General features: G+C 54.2%; 1 protein-coding gene across 3 annotated transcripts in view; it reads left to right on the top strand.

Moving 5' to 3' along the window:
- The window catches only part of Kif1a (kinesin family member 1A), an 89022-nt gene extending 72470 nt beyond the window's left edge, over nucleotides 1–16552 (top strand). For all 3 annotated transcript variants that reach the window (XM_050125978.1, XM_050125976.1, XM_050125977.1), the window contains 11 exons: nucleotides 5996–6110; nucleotides 7027–7160; nucleotides 8581–8642; nucleotides 8930–9075; nucleotides 9454–9654; nucleotides 10160–10237; nucleotides 10777–10901; nucleotides 11606–11758; nucleotides 12222–12414; nucleotides 13143–13261; nucleotides 13623–16552. In XM_050125978.1, the coding sequence (XP_049981935.1) occupies nucleotides 5996–6110; nucleotides 7027–7160; nucleotides 8581–8642; nucleotides 8930–9075; nucleotides 9454–9654; nucleotides 10160–10237; nucleotides 10777–10901; nucleotides 11606–11758; nucleotides 12222–12414; nucleotides 13143–13261; nucleotides 13623–13665 (1369 nt within the window). In that variant the 3' untranslated portion in view covers nucleotides 13666–16552. The remainder of the gene's footprint in view (nucleotides 1–5995; nucleotides 6111–7026; nucleotides 7161–8580; nucleotides 8643–8929; nucleotides 9076–9453; nucleotides 9655–10159; nucleotides 10238–10776; nucleotides 10902–11605; nucleotides 11759–12221; nucleotides 12415–13142; nucleotides 13262–13622) is intronic.
- The last annotated feature ends 2057 nt before the right edge of the window (nucleotides 16553–18609 follow it).

An 18609-nucleotide genomic window follows, 5' to 3' on the forward strand; every position in this document is an offset into this window, starting at 1 on the left:
CTGACAGTGGCATTTGCTGTAAGAATACAGAGCCCCTAAACAAATTTGTGGTTTGTATCTTAACCGCTGAGGAACCACACCAAGACACAGTGGGGGACACACAGGGACTCCAGAGAGCTGTAGAATGTTAGCCTGAGTGTTTATCTCTTAATCCACATCTTAAAAGACACTCAATCTGACCTCTGCCCATCCTGTGCTCCTTCATACCTCGCCTGCCCTGAGTTACGGGGTTCCCCTAGATGGGTATAAGGGGAAACAGGTCCTTCTGAAGCGTCCCCAGGAAGTAGAGATACAATTGGATCTTGGCTCTCTTCATCTGCCCAGCTTCAGAACTCATTTTCCCAATGCTCCGTGAGTTCTCTAGCCTCCTGGAGAGGGCCAGATGCGGGGTCTCATGGAAACTTATTTTCCTATCTGTCTCCCCTGACGTATTTGTGAGCCCATAGCCTTCACTCTTTCAGACATCCCTCCAGTCCTTGACATTAGGAACTGTGGGGTCCAGAGACCCAGAGCCTACTGGATACTCATTCACCCCATCCCTGCTGCAGTTGGTGATTGAGCAGGCTCTGTCCTTGCCTTGAGGCCCCAGGGTTGGGGTAAGGGGGTAGCAAAGAACTTTACATCAGGATTCAGCTTCTGAACCTCCTTGAGGAGGTGTGGGGTGGTCCCAATAGAGAGACAGCACCAGGAAGAAGAGATTAAACCAGGCTGGGAGTGGGAAGTAGTCCCATGCATACAAAAGGGGAGAGTCAGGCAATTGATCAGGATTTCTCTAAATGTAGGTCTGGCCATGGACAGTGGTCACTCCTCCATGGACAGTGGTCACTCCTCCAAGGACAGTGACTCCCCAGACTGGGCCTGGCCATGTGGGCCGGCGAGTCATAGAATGAAGGTTGTCTATCAGGTACAGAAGTCATTACCAGCTCAGGTTGCCTCTGCTGGGCTCTGGCCCCAGCCCTTGCCTGATAGATCTTGAAGAGAGTCACACTCTCTTCTGGGTTCCTATATGTTCCTATGGCCCATGTATCAGGAAGAGGGTCTCTGCAGCTGCATGCCTCCTATCTGGCCTGCCTGCCATCCCAGCTCCTCAGCCCGCATCCTCGGCAGGCTTCAGGCTCAGCAACACTTCCTCCTGTAGGCTCCCTCCTGACCTGTTCATCCCGGATCTCCCCTTTCCCTGTCTTGATCTGGTGAATACGTCTTCGGGTTAGGATTCAGGCTCTATCATCACATGTCCCCCTAAGGATGGGACCCTTGAAGGAGCCACAGGTGACCTTGAAGAGTGAGGAAAGTAGGCCAGGATGATCAGAACCCAGTCGGAGAAGGTGGAGAGCCACCTTTAACCTGCAGGGTGGGTTTGGGGTGCAGAAGGTGGCTGGTCCAGCCTCCCTAGGATGTTTTTGGTGGCAGCAAAACTCAGCCTGGTTGTGCTGCTGCCATTTCAGTTCTGGGAGAGGGTCCAGCCGCGTATGGCCACTGTCCATCCTGGGCCATCAGATCCGGAGCTACGGGTAGAATTTGTGCTTGGCTGTGTGTTGCACCGTGTTCAGACCTTTCATACGGGATCTCCAAGGTCAGCTTTGGAGCGGTTCCCCTATTCAATTTGTCATCAACCATGCCATCAAGCCCCCATGGTGGAAGGAACTGCCCTGGCTGTAGACTGAGAACTTGTGGCAGCAGTGAGCCTGTGAAGGGGCTTCCTTGGAGGACTTGGACCTCCCCGCTGGAAACACACTTCTCAGGGCATTTGGGGTTTGGGGCTGCAGTCGTAGGCCTGGAGTTTTATGTTCAGATCCTCAGGAAATCCCTTGCACTGATGCCTGCCTTGTTTGCCCTCTGTGACTAGGATCCCTTCCAGGCCTCAGAGTCAGAGTCACAGCGTAGTTCAAACACACTTTGATCACCGTCAGCAGCAGGCAGAGAGCTTCACCCAAGAGTGACGGCGTGTATTTACAAGTTTGCACGGGAACACGTGTGTCCTAGTAACCCACAGGCTTATTTAGGGAACATGAGCAAGAGGAAGACTTTTTTTTTAAGGTTTTTCTTTTTTTGGATTACATCAGGTGTTTCGAAACAGTGATCTTTAGTCGCAGTGATCAATACCATGAGACGTCAGTAGTAGGTTGACCAGACATGCTGGGCAGCTGTCCTTGCGCCAGCACCTGTGCAAGCTCGTGGTTTTGACTGTCTTGTGACAGTCACTTGCAGGCAGTTGTGATGAGAAGCCTCCCTCCATGGCTTCCTGGCTTTAGCTTTCATCCGTCATAGCTGACACAAGGGAGTCCATTTCAATCCAATCTTGTCCTCTGTTCTTCCGCACAACCACAGACGGTAGGAGCTGGTGCTCTGTAGAACCTGGTGTGTTCATGAGCTGCCCCCTGGTGGCCGGGCAGGAAGTGCATCTGCCTCCACAAGGACTGGGGAAGTGCATGTTTCTAATTTACAAATGTGTGGTGGCATGGGATCACTTGGCCAGGTGCCTGCGGCCTGTCTGTGATAACAGAGGTAGACAGAGTGGGTGCCCACAGTGTCCACTGTCCTCTCTATGGGCAGCCCTTGGATAGTGACGGCTCACCATGTGGTTCATACCCTGCTTGAGTGCTATGCTCACCGTATCACAGGTCTGAATTTGGCTGTCCTGTTTGTAGGCTTGCAAGGGTGGCTGTGTCCCCTTAGAACAGAAGAGAGCCACACAGTAGGCCTCCTGGTGTCCCTCCAGGTAAAGCGAGCCAGTTGAAGGCAGGACATTGCCTAGAGACCCCACCTACTACACCCTCTGACTTTAGAAGGAGTCTTGCTGGCCAGCCTTTCCTTTTGAAGACCCTGTGTCACCTGCCCACACTCTGCATGGTACAGATTAGCCATTGCACATCCCTTCCACTGAATGAGGCCCCAGAAATGCTGCGTCTATAGGGACGCCAAGGGAGTACACACAGTAGACACAGACTCAGGTGGCCCCAGAGGAGCAGCAGGCAGAGCAGTTGCTGATACGGCTTGGAGGGACTTTACCTGCCCTAGGCCTGTTTCTTCAGCTGTATTTGGAGGGTCCCCAAGAAGATGGGGAAGCAGAACAGATAGCAGAGGCCATTTGGGGTCAACTGAGGTTCTCTGCTCACAGGAGACACCAGCCAGAGTTTCTGACTCAGTGGTATGGGGTGAGGCTCAAGAATGCACAGGGTAACTAGTTCCCGAGCGGTTCCGGTGTAGGGTCTTGGCTGTTTGGACTGCTCTCGTAGTGTGTCTGAGTGGCTGGTCCATTTCCCAACACTCTAGGAAACTATCTGAGGTTGGGTGACTAGGAGAAGGGTGTTTGGGCTCAGAGTTCTGGTCCACTGTGGGTTGGTGGACTTGCATTTGGAGAAAGTCTCTTGTTGCAGAGTTATAAAGTGACGCAGAGTCCTCATGGGACCAGAAGCAAGAGGTTCATGTTTTGCTCTGTCTCCTCTTAGCCATCAGAGTTCAGCCATGGAGAGCCCCTGGCCACCCTATCACATCTAGAGGCCGCATCTCTAGACACTGTCTTCCACCCTGTGGATGCCTCAAAATAGGGCACACATTTTGACCCAGGAATGCTGGGGTCCCCACCTCCAAACTATTGGCTAAATGTCAGCCTGTAAGGAATGAGGGGTTGTGTGGAGGAGACCCAGGCTTCCCCTGGGGTACCTGATACCCAGTGATCCAACTGGATCCTGAACTCCCTGTGGAGTAAGGGACCACTGCACCTCCACGGGCCTCCCCATTGTCCCTGTCTTGGGCTTTACTAGGCAGGACACCTCAGCTTCTCTGAATTCTATTTTTCTGCCTTATTGTTGATGGTAATAGATTATGGGTCCCACTTAATGGCCTGCATGTTTGGTGGGACCCATGAAGGTGGCAATCCCTCTGCTTCCCCTGAACCACCCCCAACTTGCCTGTCCTCAGCAGAGGCTCAGGGACATTGGGAAGCTCCAGACCCTCCAATCTTTGGGGCACCACAGTCTATGTCCCATGACCTAAGTCATGGCTGGTAGAAAGTAAAGGCTGGCCACAAGGCCCTATGTGTGTAGCCCCCAGAGGACAGCAGGTGACCTCCAAGGCAAGGGACTGAGTATCACTTGGGAGTAACTTTCAAGAAGATTCATGACTGCTGGAGGATGGGGCAGTGTCTGAAAAGGCCAGTCCTGCTACAGAAAATGGCAGGCCTTCAGAGATACCCCAGTTTGCTGGGGTTTGCAGCATCCTCTACTGATACACTCCAGGGCCACCGTTTTGTTTTCTCTTACTTGGGCCTGGGTTAAGGTGGCTTTAGGCCCAGCTGGCAGGGCCCCCCAGATAAGCTCCAAGACCCACTAGCCTGGCCAGATTCATTCCTCTGGGTTTTTCACTCAGGTGACAGGACAGGACTGGGCCTCAGTCCTTGTGGGAGAACCCAGGCTGGGGAAGCCATACTTTTTACACACACACACACACACACACACACACACACACACACACACACACTCAGAAGCTGCAGGCCACTTCAGAGACTTTGAAGGCAAAGAACAGTAGATGCAGGTACAAGGTCCAAGCAAGATGTAACAGTGGTGGTCCTACCCTGGCATCGTTGTAATGGTGACCCTGGCTCTAAGATGCCCCCATTCCAACCCTCATGCTCTCCTCACCCCCATGTTAGCTCCTTGGTTCTGAAGGGTGCCATGACCCTTGTGGTCATAGCTGGAAATGGTTCTGTGAGGATAACAGGGCATCTGTGGGGCTGGGCTGGGGCTCCAGGGGGCCCCTCAGCAGCTGTGCTGGCCATGGAAGGCCTGTTCTGACGTCTCACTCTCTTCTGTGTGTGTGCGTGTGTCCTGGCTGCGCCCTTAGCGTTTCCTTCGGAAATGACACTAGGTACAGGCACCATTCTCTCCTGCCCTCGCTTGCTCCACCCCCTCTACTCTGTCCCTTCCCCCTTTTCCTCCAGTGCTGCCTGCTCTTTGCCCTGTTCTGGTTGCCCGCTGTCTCCTCTTGCCTTAGACCTCTCCTTAGTGATACGTGTCTTACAGTGGCCCTGCTCAGCCTGCTTTGTCCCATGCCCCTGACCCGTTGACCCCGTATCCCATTTCCCGGACAGTGTCGTACAGGAAGAAAGGCAGCACCAGTCAGACTCTCACATGGCCAGGCATCTCAGGGAGCCTGCCGGTGTCCTTGAACTACCTGGCCATGAGGTGGTAGGAGAGTGTGCTGCCTGGGCTGTGAACTGTGTGTCAGCGAGGATGCTTGGATGGGATGGGGCTGTGGAGTGGCCATGCTGTGAACCGAGGCAAATCTTCTCCCTGGAAGCCCTGGAGATTTGTGTTAGGATAAATAGTACAGATACTGTCCCACGACAGCCGTCTTTCTGAGAAGGAGCCTATGGGGATGGTGGTGCAGAGGTCCCTATGGTAGAGGCAAAGTCCTGGGCTCCTGGTAGCCACCTTGAGCCATCCTGGGCAAATCTGAGCCCTGCTGACCACCAGCTGGGGATAGGGACAGAGGAAAGAGCCATGGTTGCTATTCCCATGGATCTACTCTCAGGAGCACAAGGGATGCTGTTCACAGGCCACCGTTTCCACTCCAAGCATCCTCCCCAGAGCCTTCCCCTGGCAGCGTGAGTCTCCATGGAAAGGGGTGGGTGGAGGAGGGCTTAGCTAACTTGGGGAGATCCCTAGTGATGCCTCTTGGCTCAGACTGAGGCTGGGACAGCCCCCTCCCCTTCCTCTGCCTTACTCCTTGCCCTTGGTGTGTCCTCTGAGGGCTCTCCCCTTCCTCCCAGTCCACACCGTGGAGCTGAGGAAGCTGGAGCCGGCAGGAAATGGCCCCATGGAGGCCCCTGCTTGGTGCTAGGTCTGAGTGAGGAGGGATCTGCCACCCAAGCTTCCCAACCTGTGACTCCAACGACCCCCCTGCAGTTCTGCCCTCTCTGTGTTTGTCTGCATGTCCCTGTTCCCGCCGAGAGCAGCCCCACACGTTGTCCTTTACCTCGTCTGCTTTCTTCCAGGACCTTCTACCAGTTCGAAGCAGCCTGGGACAGCTCCATGCATAACTCTCTCCTGCTCAACCGCGTCACCCCTTACCGCGAGAAAATCTACATGACCCTCTCTGCCTACATTGAGGCAAGACACCCAAATCCACAGCATCCCCCCCATAGTTCGAGGGCTTTGCAGAGGGACACTGAGGTCCAGTGACCCCCCCCACTCTTTTCCCAGAGAAGGTCTCAAGTCCTTGAGTAAACCCATATGCCTTTAATGGCAATGCTCAAAATTAGTATACACCTGTATCTTTAGTGTGTGGATTCTAGCTTTGAGACTGCAAAAGGACTGCGTGACATCATTATCACCTTACATCAATATTCCAGAAAGGACAAAAATAGAAGCTCTTTACTGCCACTCCTACCCACAGGCCTGCAGCCCCCAGGCTATGGCCAGATGTGTGCTGTGGCCCTTTTCTGTGGCCCCCTGAGTGCTTCCGCCTGGGCACAGCAGCAAAGGAGAAGTGTGGGGTTGGCGGGAGCCAGGGCACAGCTTCTCCATAGAGACAAATCACTCTGGGTATCAGGTGTGGGCTGCCACAGGGGCAGTGAAACAGCCCGGGAAACACCAGTAAGGCCCCATCTTCAGAGCGCGTTTGTTGTGAGATGCCCACTATGTGCAGCTGGAGTTGTCAAGCATCCGCAGGAAGGAGTTTGCTGTGGTCTTTTAGAGTCTGGAGTGAGAGTGGCCAAGTTCAGCTTTGAGCTACAAGAAGATTTCAGGCTCTGCCCCTGGTTTACAGTTACACAACCCAGGAGCAGAGTAGGTTTAGTGCCCTGGAGATTCTTACTACCCTCTGTCTTCAGCAATGGGGGGAGAGGCAGAGCCCTGGCTCCCTCCCCTAGGATTCTGCCCAGGGTCAGGAGCAGGCATTAGTGCCTTCGGTGACTAGCTCTTATGTCCTAGAGGAAGGTGGGGAGGGATGGACATTGTACTGGTTGGGCTGGGGCCTGGGCGCTCTGGACCGTCTCTATGCCTTGACCTCTGTCGTCTGTCACAGATGGAGAACTGCACCCAGCCAGCCGTCATCACCAAGGACTTCTGCATGGTGTTCTACTCTCGCGACGCCAAGCTACCGGCCTCACGCTCTATCCGCAACCTGTTTGGCAGTGGGAGCCTGAGGGCCACAGAAGGGTGAGCTCGCTAGGGTGGGCAGAGACAAGGAGCCTGAGCTTCAAAGAGGGGAGCCTTGGGTGTCACCCAGTAGATGGACACTCCTGTGTCAGGAAGCCCCTAAGCTCCACAGCGCAGGCTGCTGGAGTGAGGACCAACCATCCTCCCTGCAGCTCCCTGCCTTCAGTTGTACATGCTGGGCAGTGGAAGCAGGTACATCAAGGATCATGTCAAGTAGGCATGGCGGAGTCCTCTATTCTTTATGGGAAACAGAGAAGCCTATGGACACCAACCTCCCCACGGGTGCCCTGCAACTCTATCCCAGGAATTTCTGCCCTTAGGTCTGCTTGCAGTTCACTGAAGAAGATGAATGAGTGTGGTGGGAGGGGGGTGAGAGAAATGGCTTTGCTGAACCCTGGAAGGCCCAAGGAAGTTGGGTTTCAGACACTGGACCATCCTCTTCCTCCTCCTCCTCTTCCTCCTCCTCCTCTTCCTCCTCCTCCATTCTTGACGCTTACTGTAGCTTCAGTGGGAGGACCTGAACTTGAACCACGGGGGGGTGGGGGGGCAGTGAGGCCCTCTGCAGCTCAGTGCAGGCCACTAATCTACCACATGGAGCCAGGGTCTGAGTCAATTCTGGGCACAGCCAAAAGGAAGGTGCTTGAGGATTAGGACTCCGTGGCCATCAAGGACCAGCTCTGTGAGAGGGTTGTGTTGGTGACCTTGGTGGCACTGGTATCATAAGAACAGGAGGGTTTCTCTGTGGAGTTTGAGGACTTCAGGAGACTGATGGTGCCTGGTGCTGAGTGTAGCAAGTCTTTCTCTGTCCCACCAAGTCAGCTCCCAAATAACCACATGGAGACTAATTACTACGAAAAGCTTGTCTGGATAGCTCATTTCTAACGAGCTCCTGTAACTTAACCCATTTCTTTTAATTTACACATTGCCATGTGACTCTTGGCTTGTTACCTCCTCTCCTACATGTCATGCTTCCTTCATGTCTCCCCACGACTCCTTCCTCTTCCCAGTGTTCTCTCTGCCTCCCCCAAATCCTGCCTAGCTATTGCTCATTCAGCTTTTTATTAAACCAATCACAGTGACAGACATATCTTCACACAATGTAAAGGAATGTTCTACAAAAGCTGAGGATCTGGGCGGGGGACGACAAATATGTCCATGTCTCTGTGTACCCCAACTCCCCCCAAGCAACTCCTGCTTCCAGAAGGGTCATTTAGTTCACATAGCCGAGGTCCCTTGGGGTCTTGATCTAAAGCAGAAGTCTGCATAGAGACTGCAGCCCAGGAGGTGACATTACCACAACCTGAACAGGCTACCTGCCTTAGGCCTGTGATGAGATCTGGGCCCAGAAGACATCAGCGGTGGTGATCTGTCCCCAAAGCTGTGCTTGCTAATGATATAACCTCTCCCTCTGCTTCCTCAGCAACCGCGTGACTGGTGTGTACGAGCTCAGCCTTTGCCACGTGGCCGACGCAGGTAGCCCAGGTAGGAGACTGTCTTGACTACTCTCTGCTGGGACAAGAGTCAGCACCCTGGGACTCCTGGCTAGATTTCCCTCCAGTCTCCAGCGTGTCCTCAGATGGGAGGGCAGACAGGAGGAGTCAGGTTTGCTAGCTGCTGTGGCCACCTATGTCATAGTCTCGTGGGAGAAGGACTGTTAGGCAGTCTGTGGGTGAGGGCCAGGGGAGCCAGTCTTGAACCCAGAAAGGAAAGAACTTGGGGGAAACCTGGTGTCTGTCTGTCAGAACGCTAGAGTATCAATCCCCATACAGGGATGCAGCGTCGGCGCCGGCGTGTGCTGGACACATCAGTAGCCTATGTCCGGGGTGAGGAGAACCTGGCTGGCTGGAGGCCTCGGAGTGACAGCCTAATCCTGGATCACCAATGGGAGCTGGAGAAGCTGAGCCTTCTGCAGGAGGTGAGTGTGGGAGGCACTGGGGACCAAGAGGCAAAGGAGAGCAGGAATAAGCAAGTGTAGCTAGTCGGCTGTGGCACGAAGGAATCCCAAGTGAAGCCAGAGAACGTGCCCTCTGCAGAGAGCTGGCACTGCTGGGTCTGCACACGGGAAGCAGGCTGCAGAGGTTCAGTCCCCTACTGCTCACAACAGGGCCAGTGAGCATCATAGGGAAGCCTCACTATGAAGGAGACCGCAAAGCTTGCCTGGGACTTCTGAGTCCTGCCAGCAATGTGTCCCTCAGGTTACCAGCCATAACCCAGGCAGAGAGGACTTTCCCACACTTTACCAGGGACCCCCTACTCTGGCTGGTGCCCTCTCTCACCTTTGTTCCCTTGGCAGGTGGAGAAGACGCGGCACTACCTGCTCCTACGGGAGAAGCTGGAGACCACCCAGAGGCCTGGCCCCGAGGCGCTGTCTCCAGCCTCCAGCGAGGACTCTGAGTCCCGCAGCTCCTCGGGTGCCTCTTCCCCACTGTCAGCTGAGGGTCAGCCATCACCCCTGGAGGTGCCCAATGAGAGGCAGAGGGAGCTGGCCGTCAAGGTAGGTTGGGCTGGTGGGTGCTGTGGCCACAGCAGTGATCCAGCCTGGTCTATGACAAGCTCTAGTCTGAGTTGCCAGAAGTTTAAGGATGGGGATGATTGGGACTAGTTAGTTCTTTGCCTGATACCTTGCCCCCACTTCACTTTCCTTCAGAACCCCCAGTTTGAAGCCTTTTGTAGGTTCCGTCCCAGCAGTGACAGTGACTTGCCATCTCTGCAGTCTCTGAACTGCTGGGGAGCTAGCTCCCTGCCTCCATGCAGAGCCAGTCCTTGTTGCTATACAGGCCATTAGGGAGGCCTCGTGTCTTTAGGTGATGCTAAGTCACAGCCTCCCTAGAAGCACAGTGTAGGATCTCCTTAATGTGTCCCACCCCATGGCTGGGTGGAAGTGTTGCCTCCTCAGCTTCCTGTTCAATAACTCCCCACCTGGCAATGTTCGGGGCAGGGTGGGTGGGGGCCCCAGGCCGCCATCAGCATAGGTCTAACCATGCATTCTCCATCTGCAGTGCTTACGACTCCTCATGCACACTTTCAACAGAGAGTACACCCACAGCCACGTCTGCATCAGTGCCAGTGAGAGCAAGGTAGGTTCATGCCCCAGATGTCTGCAGTCGGAGGTGATCCTGGCCTGGCCTGCCAAAGGCAAGGAGGATTTGCTGAAGATCTCAGTTCTCATGGCCCAGTGAGATACCTCATAGCTGAATGGCTGGTTTCCCTGGGCCTGGGATCTGAGGAGACTGGGGTGTGAGTGAGGGCCTGACCTGGCCCATATCAGACCACATGGTGTCTACCCAGGCCCTGTCTTCTCCTCGCTTCCTGTCCCCTTGACATTATCATTTTTTTCCTGGGACCGTCATCCTGCAGGTTCCTACCAACTCCAGAAGCTCCTGACCCTGTAGACGCTGAAGGGGGAACCCACCTGGGTCAGGGCAGTCTGAAGCTCTGAGAGGAATAGTCGGGACTCTGTAGGAGTTAGGAGGAGGCCAGGGGTACAAAAAGAGGAGCACCCTGAGCTGGGAAAAGTGGGAGGGAGGGCATACAAATCAGAAAGTAAAATGCAGGCCAGCCCCATCCTCCTCCAGGCCCAGGGGTTCAGCTGAGAAAAACTTTCTGTCCCCTGCAGCTCTCTGAGATGTCCGTGACCTTGATGCGGGACCCATCCATGTCTCCTCTGGGTGCAGCCACACTCACTCCCTCTTCCACGTGCCCCTCTCTGATTGAAGGACGCTACGGTGCCACAGATGTGAGGTGAGTGAGCTCCGCTACTGGGGAAGCTTCCTGACACCTGAAGCCAATTGGTGACAGTTGTTGGGACTCGGGGATGGAGAAGGTGGGTGCTAGGGCCCCAGAGAAAGGTGGGGCCTGGCGGAAGGATGCACTGGCCTTCTTGGCGTACCTGTGTCCTCATACAACCTCTGTGTCCTCTAGCTCCTAGCTAGCACAAATGAGAGATATATTAGTGAATAAACCCAGAAACAAGAGAACAGAAACACCCCTTTTCCAGGGAAAGGGCTCATAAAATTCTCAGTTGGAGAGAAGGTAATTTGACCGGCCGGAGGCTGTGCTGCAGCGTGGGAAGGAAATCCCACCTCCCATTGTATCAATTATTTCTAAGAGTTTGGGCTGTTTTCATTTTTTACTTTAAAGAATGTTTTAAACTTTCCAATTAAAAAACAAACAAGCAGAAGCAAAAAGTATAAACAACCAAACAGAAGGCCTGGAGCATTCTCTCAATACAGAGCAGCCTACCCTGGCTGAGCGACTGCGGAGTCTGTTCACTCAGCCCAGTAGCTCTGGAGCCGGGTGGACTCTGACGCCTGGGTACGCCTGAGGACTTAGCCATGCAGCCCCTGAACCATTCCCCAGCAGCTCTGAGGAGGATGTTCCCAGGGAACACTAGTCCCTTGAAGAACCATGGCAGAAGGCCAATGTTACCTTCCATCTATCTCTAGGACCCCCCAGCCCTGCTCCCGGCCCGCCAGCCCAGAGCCCGAGCTCCTGCCAGAAATTGACTCCAAGAAGACTCCCTCCCCTGCTCGGGCGTCAGAGGCAGACAAGGAGCCCCAACGCCTGCTGGTCCCCGACATTCAAGAGATCCGAGTCAGGTATGCGAGGTCTCTGCCCCAGTCAGAAGCTGTCTAGCAACAGGCACCCAACCCTGATGTATGTGCAAGGCAGAGCTTGGTGCCAGGGACCCCCTCACCTATGTACAAGAAAGTCAGGCCTCTTTAGCCCTTGGCACAGAGGGGTAACAATCAGAGAGTAGAGGATTGGGGAATTGGGCAGAGATGGGGACTGAATGGATGGTGGGCACTGGGAAATTGCTTTGAAAATTTTAGCTTTTTTCCTCCCGAATCTCCCCATTGAAAACTGGAGAATTAGCCCAGATGTAGTTGGTGTTTCTGCTCTTGGGTTTCCAAGGCAATATCAGTGACCCCTTCACAGCTGGTCTCCTTCCTTCCCAAGGGCCTAGTGCAGGGTCATAGAGTGTGAGCCCCCGTGTTGGTCCCTTACCCCAGCTGGCCGCCCAAGGTTCCTGAGCCAACAGGTGTTGTCTCTGTCTCCCAGCCCAATCGTCTCCAAGAAGGGGTACTTGCACTTCCTGGAACCACACACGGCTGGCTGGGCCAAGCGCTTCGTGGTGGTGCGGCGCCCCTATGCCTACATGTACAACAGTGACAAGGACACGGTCGAGAGATTTGTGCTCAACCTCTCCACGGCCCAGGTGGAGTACAGCGAAGACCAGCAGGCTATGCTCAAGGTGCGGCCGGGGCCCAGCTCAGACGTACTGAGTCCACCAGGGACAGTACCCACTCTTCCCTCCCTGACCTACCCCTGTCTGAGCCTCAGCAGCCACTGGTGATAGTATTGCCATTTGCCCATGCAATGGCCAGCAGTTAGGTCCTGTCCTGGGGCTCCCAAGAACCCTGGCAGGTAGGGTTACAGCTCCAATGAGCTCTCTTGCCCAAGGCATGGAGCCAAGGCCCTCCACAAGCATATAGTGCCCTAGGGGTATGGGAGCCAGCCCCCTGTAGCTGGTCAGAGGGAAGGCTCTCCAAGACTGTGGAATGGGGCTACGGTGTTTATCTCTTGTGGTGAGAGCAAGCTTTATGGACCTAGTTAATATACACAACCAGCACAGAGGGCACAGATGAACGGAGCACTTTAGCCAGGGTCCCAGGCAGAGGTGTGGCCCATGAAGGTCAGAGTCATTCCCTGGGGATACAGGGCAGCGTGAACACAGAGCTGGAACAAGCTTCCTGACCTCAGAGGCTTCCGGAATGGAGCTGCATGCCCGTGTGGACAGGACAAAAGTGTGTGTTTTACAGAGAAGCTAGCCCTGCTCCTGGGGAAGCGGGTGCTGTGCTGTGTAAGCTTGGCTTTCTCTCCCACCTGTCCACTCTTAAAACCTTCCAAAAGAGCTTTTTCTCGGGAATGGGAGTGACCATGTCGCCCCAGAGCCTTCTCACCAGTGACTTCCCTCTACAGACACCCAACACGTTCGCCGTGTGCACCGAGCACCGAGGCATCCTGCTGCAGGCCAACAGTGACAAGGACATGCACGACTGGCTGTACGCCTTCAACCCACTCCTGGCTGGGACCATCCGGTACGGGCTGGGCAGAGAGATGGTACCCGTTTCTGTGCCATGGTTGCTCACACAATAAGTCAGCTGGAAGACTTTCTGAATGCAGGTCCTAATGGGGGAACCCGGGCCCTTAGGATGGGATCTCACCTCTCCCAAACCACAGACTTGATGAAGGGCCATAGGGATGAGGCAGGCTAAGGTGCCCCTGCCCGCAAAGCACTGATGCATCAGATAGCAGGTTTCGATCTATGAGTATAAGGGGCCAAAGAAGACACGTGGCTATGGCGTGGTGTGGGGATATGCTGAGCTGCCTCTGCCTTCTGGAGGGCCTGGGGATCGACTCCTGGCCCTGACCACAGCTTCTTTACCCGCACCCTTGCAGGTCCAAGCTCTCCCGAAGGAGATCTGCGCAGATGCGGGTCTGAGCCGAAGCCTCCTGGACATCCAGTGGCCCAGACCACTCCCCTTTCCTTCTCATCTGTCCTGTCATCTGCCACTCAGCCCTTCTCCCACCAGGGGACACCTGTGCTGGGCCCAGCAACCCCGCCTCTGGTGGGAGGCCTACACCACATGACGAATTGTGCCCCCCAGAGGTTGTGCGTGTTGTTGTTTCTTCCAAAATTGCTCTGGTGGAAAGTTCGGAATGCCAGGAAGGTCAGAGGGCACAAGACCCAGGGTATTGCCGCTGTTCTAATATTTTTTTAAGCATAGACAGACTTATAATTAATATACATTAGTTAGTGGCGTTGAAACAGTCCTCTGAGACATTAACTATAAGACTGTGTTCTGTTTGTAAGTATTTATTTCTAATGCCTCCAGGTAGGGCTGTAAGGTTCACGTGGAGCTCTTCCCAACACCCTTCACCCCCTCAGCCTAGGCCCTGTTGGTTCCCACATATGTCTCCAGCCTGCTAGGAGCAGAGAGAGGAAGGGGTGTGAACAAGCCATGGCTCCACACAGCTGGCCCAGGGATGCTCCGCCCTGGCCAGTTTTGTCTGAGATGTACCTCCCAGGGTCTGTGTGTGAGAGGGGTCTGCAAGTCCCGAGACTCAGGCGACTCAGATGGTGCAGTCTGCTCCTTCTGAGGGAACGGTTCCCAAGATGGCTCGCTAAGGGTAGGGCAGACAGCTTCATTCCCAGAGTGGGGAGGGTCCGATGAGGGAATGAAAGACCCCTTGCTAGGCAGTGCAGACTGGCTCCAGCCGGGCAGTGCACAGGCTGTTGGGTAAAGTGGCCAGGTTTTCACAGGGCTGTGGGTGGCAGAGCCCACTGGCGTTCAGGATGGGGTCTCCGACTTTAGCCTTGGGTGTCGGTGAGAAGAGAACTCAACGAGTGATGTGTGTCCTTATCAGGCAGTTGAGGGTAACCTCGTGGTGGTCTCGGCAAAGGGACTCTTCTCTTCTGCATCTGGGGAATTTCCCTATCACAGGCCTATTTGGAAACCTGAAGCCAAACCTCAAGTCCCCAGCGCCCCTCAGGAGCAGTTACACTCAGCATCCAGCTATTCCAGGCCTCTCTCTCCACCTTCGCCATCTCCCCCACCCCCAGATAAACTGCTGGGTCTGAGTTCCCTGGCAGACCAGGCTGTCTCAACACGGTACTGACATGACATGGAGACACCCGAGGCCATTGTTCACAGAATCTCTGCTGACTGGAAAGGCATAGCAGACGGTTCTGGCTTCAAAGTCCCTTAGCATAGTTACCAAGTGCCCTGCCCTTCATCCAGGCATCAAGATTCAAGGTGGTAGCAGGGTTCATGCTGGCCGTTGTGTATGCACCTGCCAGCCAGTGAGTGTGAGCCCTGCTGAGACTGAGAATCAACCCATCACTGGGGTCAGGTGCCGTATGGGTGGCCATCATCACGCCCGGCTATCCTCCTCCCCAGGACCCGAGGTAACTGTCCTTAGCATCAGGTCTCAGGAAACCCTATCTTTGAAATATAGAATAAGACTTATTTCTATGAATCCAGACCAAGATGCCCACCCCCAGACCAAAATTAAACCATAACCAGAAACCAGGTGACCTGGCTGTCTAATACGGATCTTGGAGGCTGAGGTAGAGTGGAGAGAAGACAGCTGTGTGCTTGACTCTGACACTCATTGACCTACAAAAAGAAGGGAAAGAGCGAGTTGCTTAGATTTCTTGGTTCCCCAGGGCCACACAGCCACACAGCTCCCAGCAGGCAGAGAGGCAGCCAGGCCTGCCACGCTCGCTCAGGCCAACCAACCTGAAGCTGAGGCCTTGGAAGGGTCTGGCTGCACCCAGCATGTGGGTGTCTGAGGCCAGCCAACCTACAGAGCCCCTGTGCCTGGGTCGGGTTATAGAAAGGTAGGAACTCTACCCCCCCCCCCCCCAACACACACACATACACTATTCAGAGGCATTGTCTAAGAACCAAGGTGGGCTCCCTGCTTTTGTGGGAAGTCCTGAGTCAGAGTCTAGTAACCAGAACTGGTTGAGCAAGAACCCCATCCACAGCCCAGGAAACCTGATTTCTTCATGCCCTCCCTGCCCAAAACTATGTCAGCTGAAGGTCATTTATCTGAGCCGACACAGAGGGCTGACTTGGAGACGGGGTGGACTCATGTCTTGAACTACAAGCACATCTTTCTGTTTGCTGCTAAGTGCAGAGAGTGAGACGGGTCCAGAAAACCACTTCCACAGACAGTTTGGTTTTGATACTCGATGCTACCCAGGCTGTGATCTCAGTTTAATTTGGGATAATCATCTTTCCTGGAGAGGTTGGGCTGCTTCTGCATCCTGGGAGAACCCGGCCCTGTGCTGAGTTCCTATGAGACCCTGCTGCTGCCTGGATAACACATCTAAGGCCTCCTGTCCTGCTCTAAGGAATCATGCCAACCGCGTGTGCGCGCACACACACATACACACACAACAGCTGTACTAAATTGTTCTCCTTATCTCTCCTGGTCCCTGGAGACCCCTGAATGTCTTGGGATTACTGAATGTGACTGATGTGACAGATATGTGGGAACCTCAAGAGACACATTCCTTTACCTGTGGAACTGGAACCACGCAGTCCCCCAGGATGGACAGATGCCGTGGCTGACCCGAGTCTCTCCTTGAGCCTGGACCTCCTGTAGTCTGTCTATACCGAGGGCCCCCCTGCAACTCAGAGGCTGTGTCCCCGACTTGTACATATGTGATTGCCGTGGGCACCCCCTGGTCCCCGTGTCGTAACCATCCGACGTAATGACTAGTATCCTGCTGTTTATACCTGAGTGTTAGCTGTAGGCTCTTGTACTGTTTGTGTGCTCTTAGGGCTCTGTCCAATTAAGAAATAAACGTGGCTCTCATGCAACACACAACCATTCGCTTCTGTCTCTGTCTGTTGGCTGCGACTCCAGGACATGCTCACAGGTGGTACCGGCCCCCTGGGGGCAAGGAATGGAGGAGGCGGCTCCTTGGATGCCAGAGAGGCAGAGGCTTTGAGGGGTGAGGGGTGAAGAGGGTGCTAGCTCTGAGCCCGTCTGCCTCCTTCAGGACTGACTGAACATATTCCAGGCATCCCTACCTGTGTGAAGCAGGCTCTAAGCGGCTGCTACTCACTCCAGCAGCCTTTTTGGTTGCGATGCCTCAGAGGCTCTGACCCACAGGGTGTGACCAGGGCCTGGGAACTTTCCCTGATGTGAGAGCCTCACTCACTCATGGGGTCCTGATCTTTCAGTGGGCTGGGACTTTGGAGTCCCCACCACACTGGTGATTCACGGAAGTATAAGAAAGGAAAGAAAGGAGCCAATCACATTCTTAGGTGATTGGCTAATACCGAAGTGCACAACTTCTGGGAAGAAATGAAACTTATCATATATTTTGCTTTCAAGAAATTCTGGCCCTGTAGGGGTTTGAATTTCTACCAAGTGGCTTCTTTACATTTTTTTTAAAAGTGGAGTTCTGTCTTATTTAGCCCTTTGAGAGGAAAAACAGCCTTGCTTCCATTTGTCATGGGAGGATGAATCTATATGGCTGCCAAGTGTTAACTGGCTACCTCCAAAGGTCACCAGGTTGGCTGGGACGCTGGGGAGCAGAGATGTGCCCTGGAGTCTCCTGTGGTGTCACCCCCTGGCTGCAGATGGTATTGCCCCAGCCTGAGAAGCAGTTGCCTCAGTGCAAGCCTTGGGTCTCAGGCCTGGTAGGCTCTAGGCTTGCGGTCTGTGGAGACCAAGAAGACATCAGAGGGCATGGGCTAGCCGTTCTTCATCTTCCCAAGCTAGATTATCGTGTTATAATCTAGCCCTGAGTTCATTTGGCTTGGCCAGCCTGTGCGTGTCCCAGTGTAATGAGACTGGATCCCTACCAGGTGCTCCAAAGTTGGGGGTCAAGATTCCCAGAGATGCAACATGGCCCTGAGACACTCAGGCTCTGGAAAGCTTGTAACTGGGTTGCTCCAGACTGAGCAGGGCTAGCTTTGAGGCCACCAGGCATCAAGAGTAACAGGTGTTTTCTTAGAGTAGGGCCAGCTTGGGTCTGGAGTCATCTCAGGGTCTTAGCACAGGGTCCTCCTCCTTAGGATGGGTGGCAGGACCCTCTTGGGAACCGGCTTCGGGGGACCAGGCTCTCTTCAGCCAAAGCAGGCTCTGGCATAGCAGAACATGGGCTGTGGAAGGCAAAGGGCCCAGCAGGGGCAGACAGGGAAACCCTTTTGGTTGGTTGAGTTGGCCTGAGTAGCTTGGGGCTTGGGAGTGGTAATCCCAGGCTCTTCTGCCCCAAGTGTCCTAAAGGCTATGAAAGTTTTAGTCTAGACTCGTGCAGGGCACAAGGAAGATGACCTTACACTCAGGACTGACAGTGGCCTCCCTCTGATTTAGGATGAGTATCTGATGCCAGATGCCTGGGTTAGAGAAACAAGAATCGATGCCCTGGGTTAGAGAAACAAGGCCGGAGAGGGCTGCCCACCAGGGGCCTGCATTGAGGAGCCATCATGGGCTGGGGGATTGCCTAGTCAGGAGGGACTGTGGCCCAGGAGGAGGAAGAAGACCCACAGGCTACCACCCAGGAGACCAGTGGCTCTAGACTCTGGAAGACAACCACACAGAAGGTGTTACCAGCTGCCAGAGCCAGGGGGCTCTGACCTGACTCATGTTTCCATGCCTAGGTATTCCAGAATCTGTTGGTAGTCACTTAGCATCTGTGGGTGCCTAAAATGGAGTCAGGGATGGGCAGAAATGACACAGGTTTGTCTTTACAACTGAAATGCACATTCACTTTTAAATTTGACATTTTTATTTTTTTTTTCCAAAAAGCTTCTACCAGACTTGCTGGTATGTCCAGCCCTAGGCTAAGCCCTCTGAAAATGTGACCTCACCTTCTCCGCGTCCCGAGCCACAGTGAAGCTGCTTTGACTCTGCCAGTCTT

The sequence above is a fragment of the Alexandromys fortis genome, unplaced genomic scaffold (genome assembly GCF_014885135.2).
Source record: "Alexandromys fortis isolate MF-2015 unplaced genomic scaffold, M_Fortis_MF-2015_v1.1 scaffold_254, whole genome shotgun sequence".
Lineage (NCBI taxonomy): Eukaryota > Metazoa > Chordata > Mammalia > Rodentia > Cricetidae > Alexandromys > Alexandromys fortis.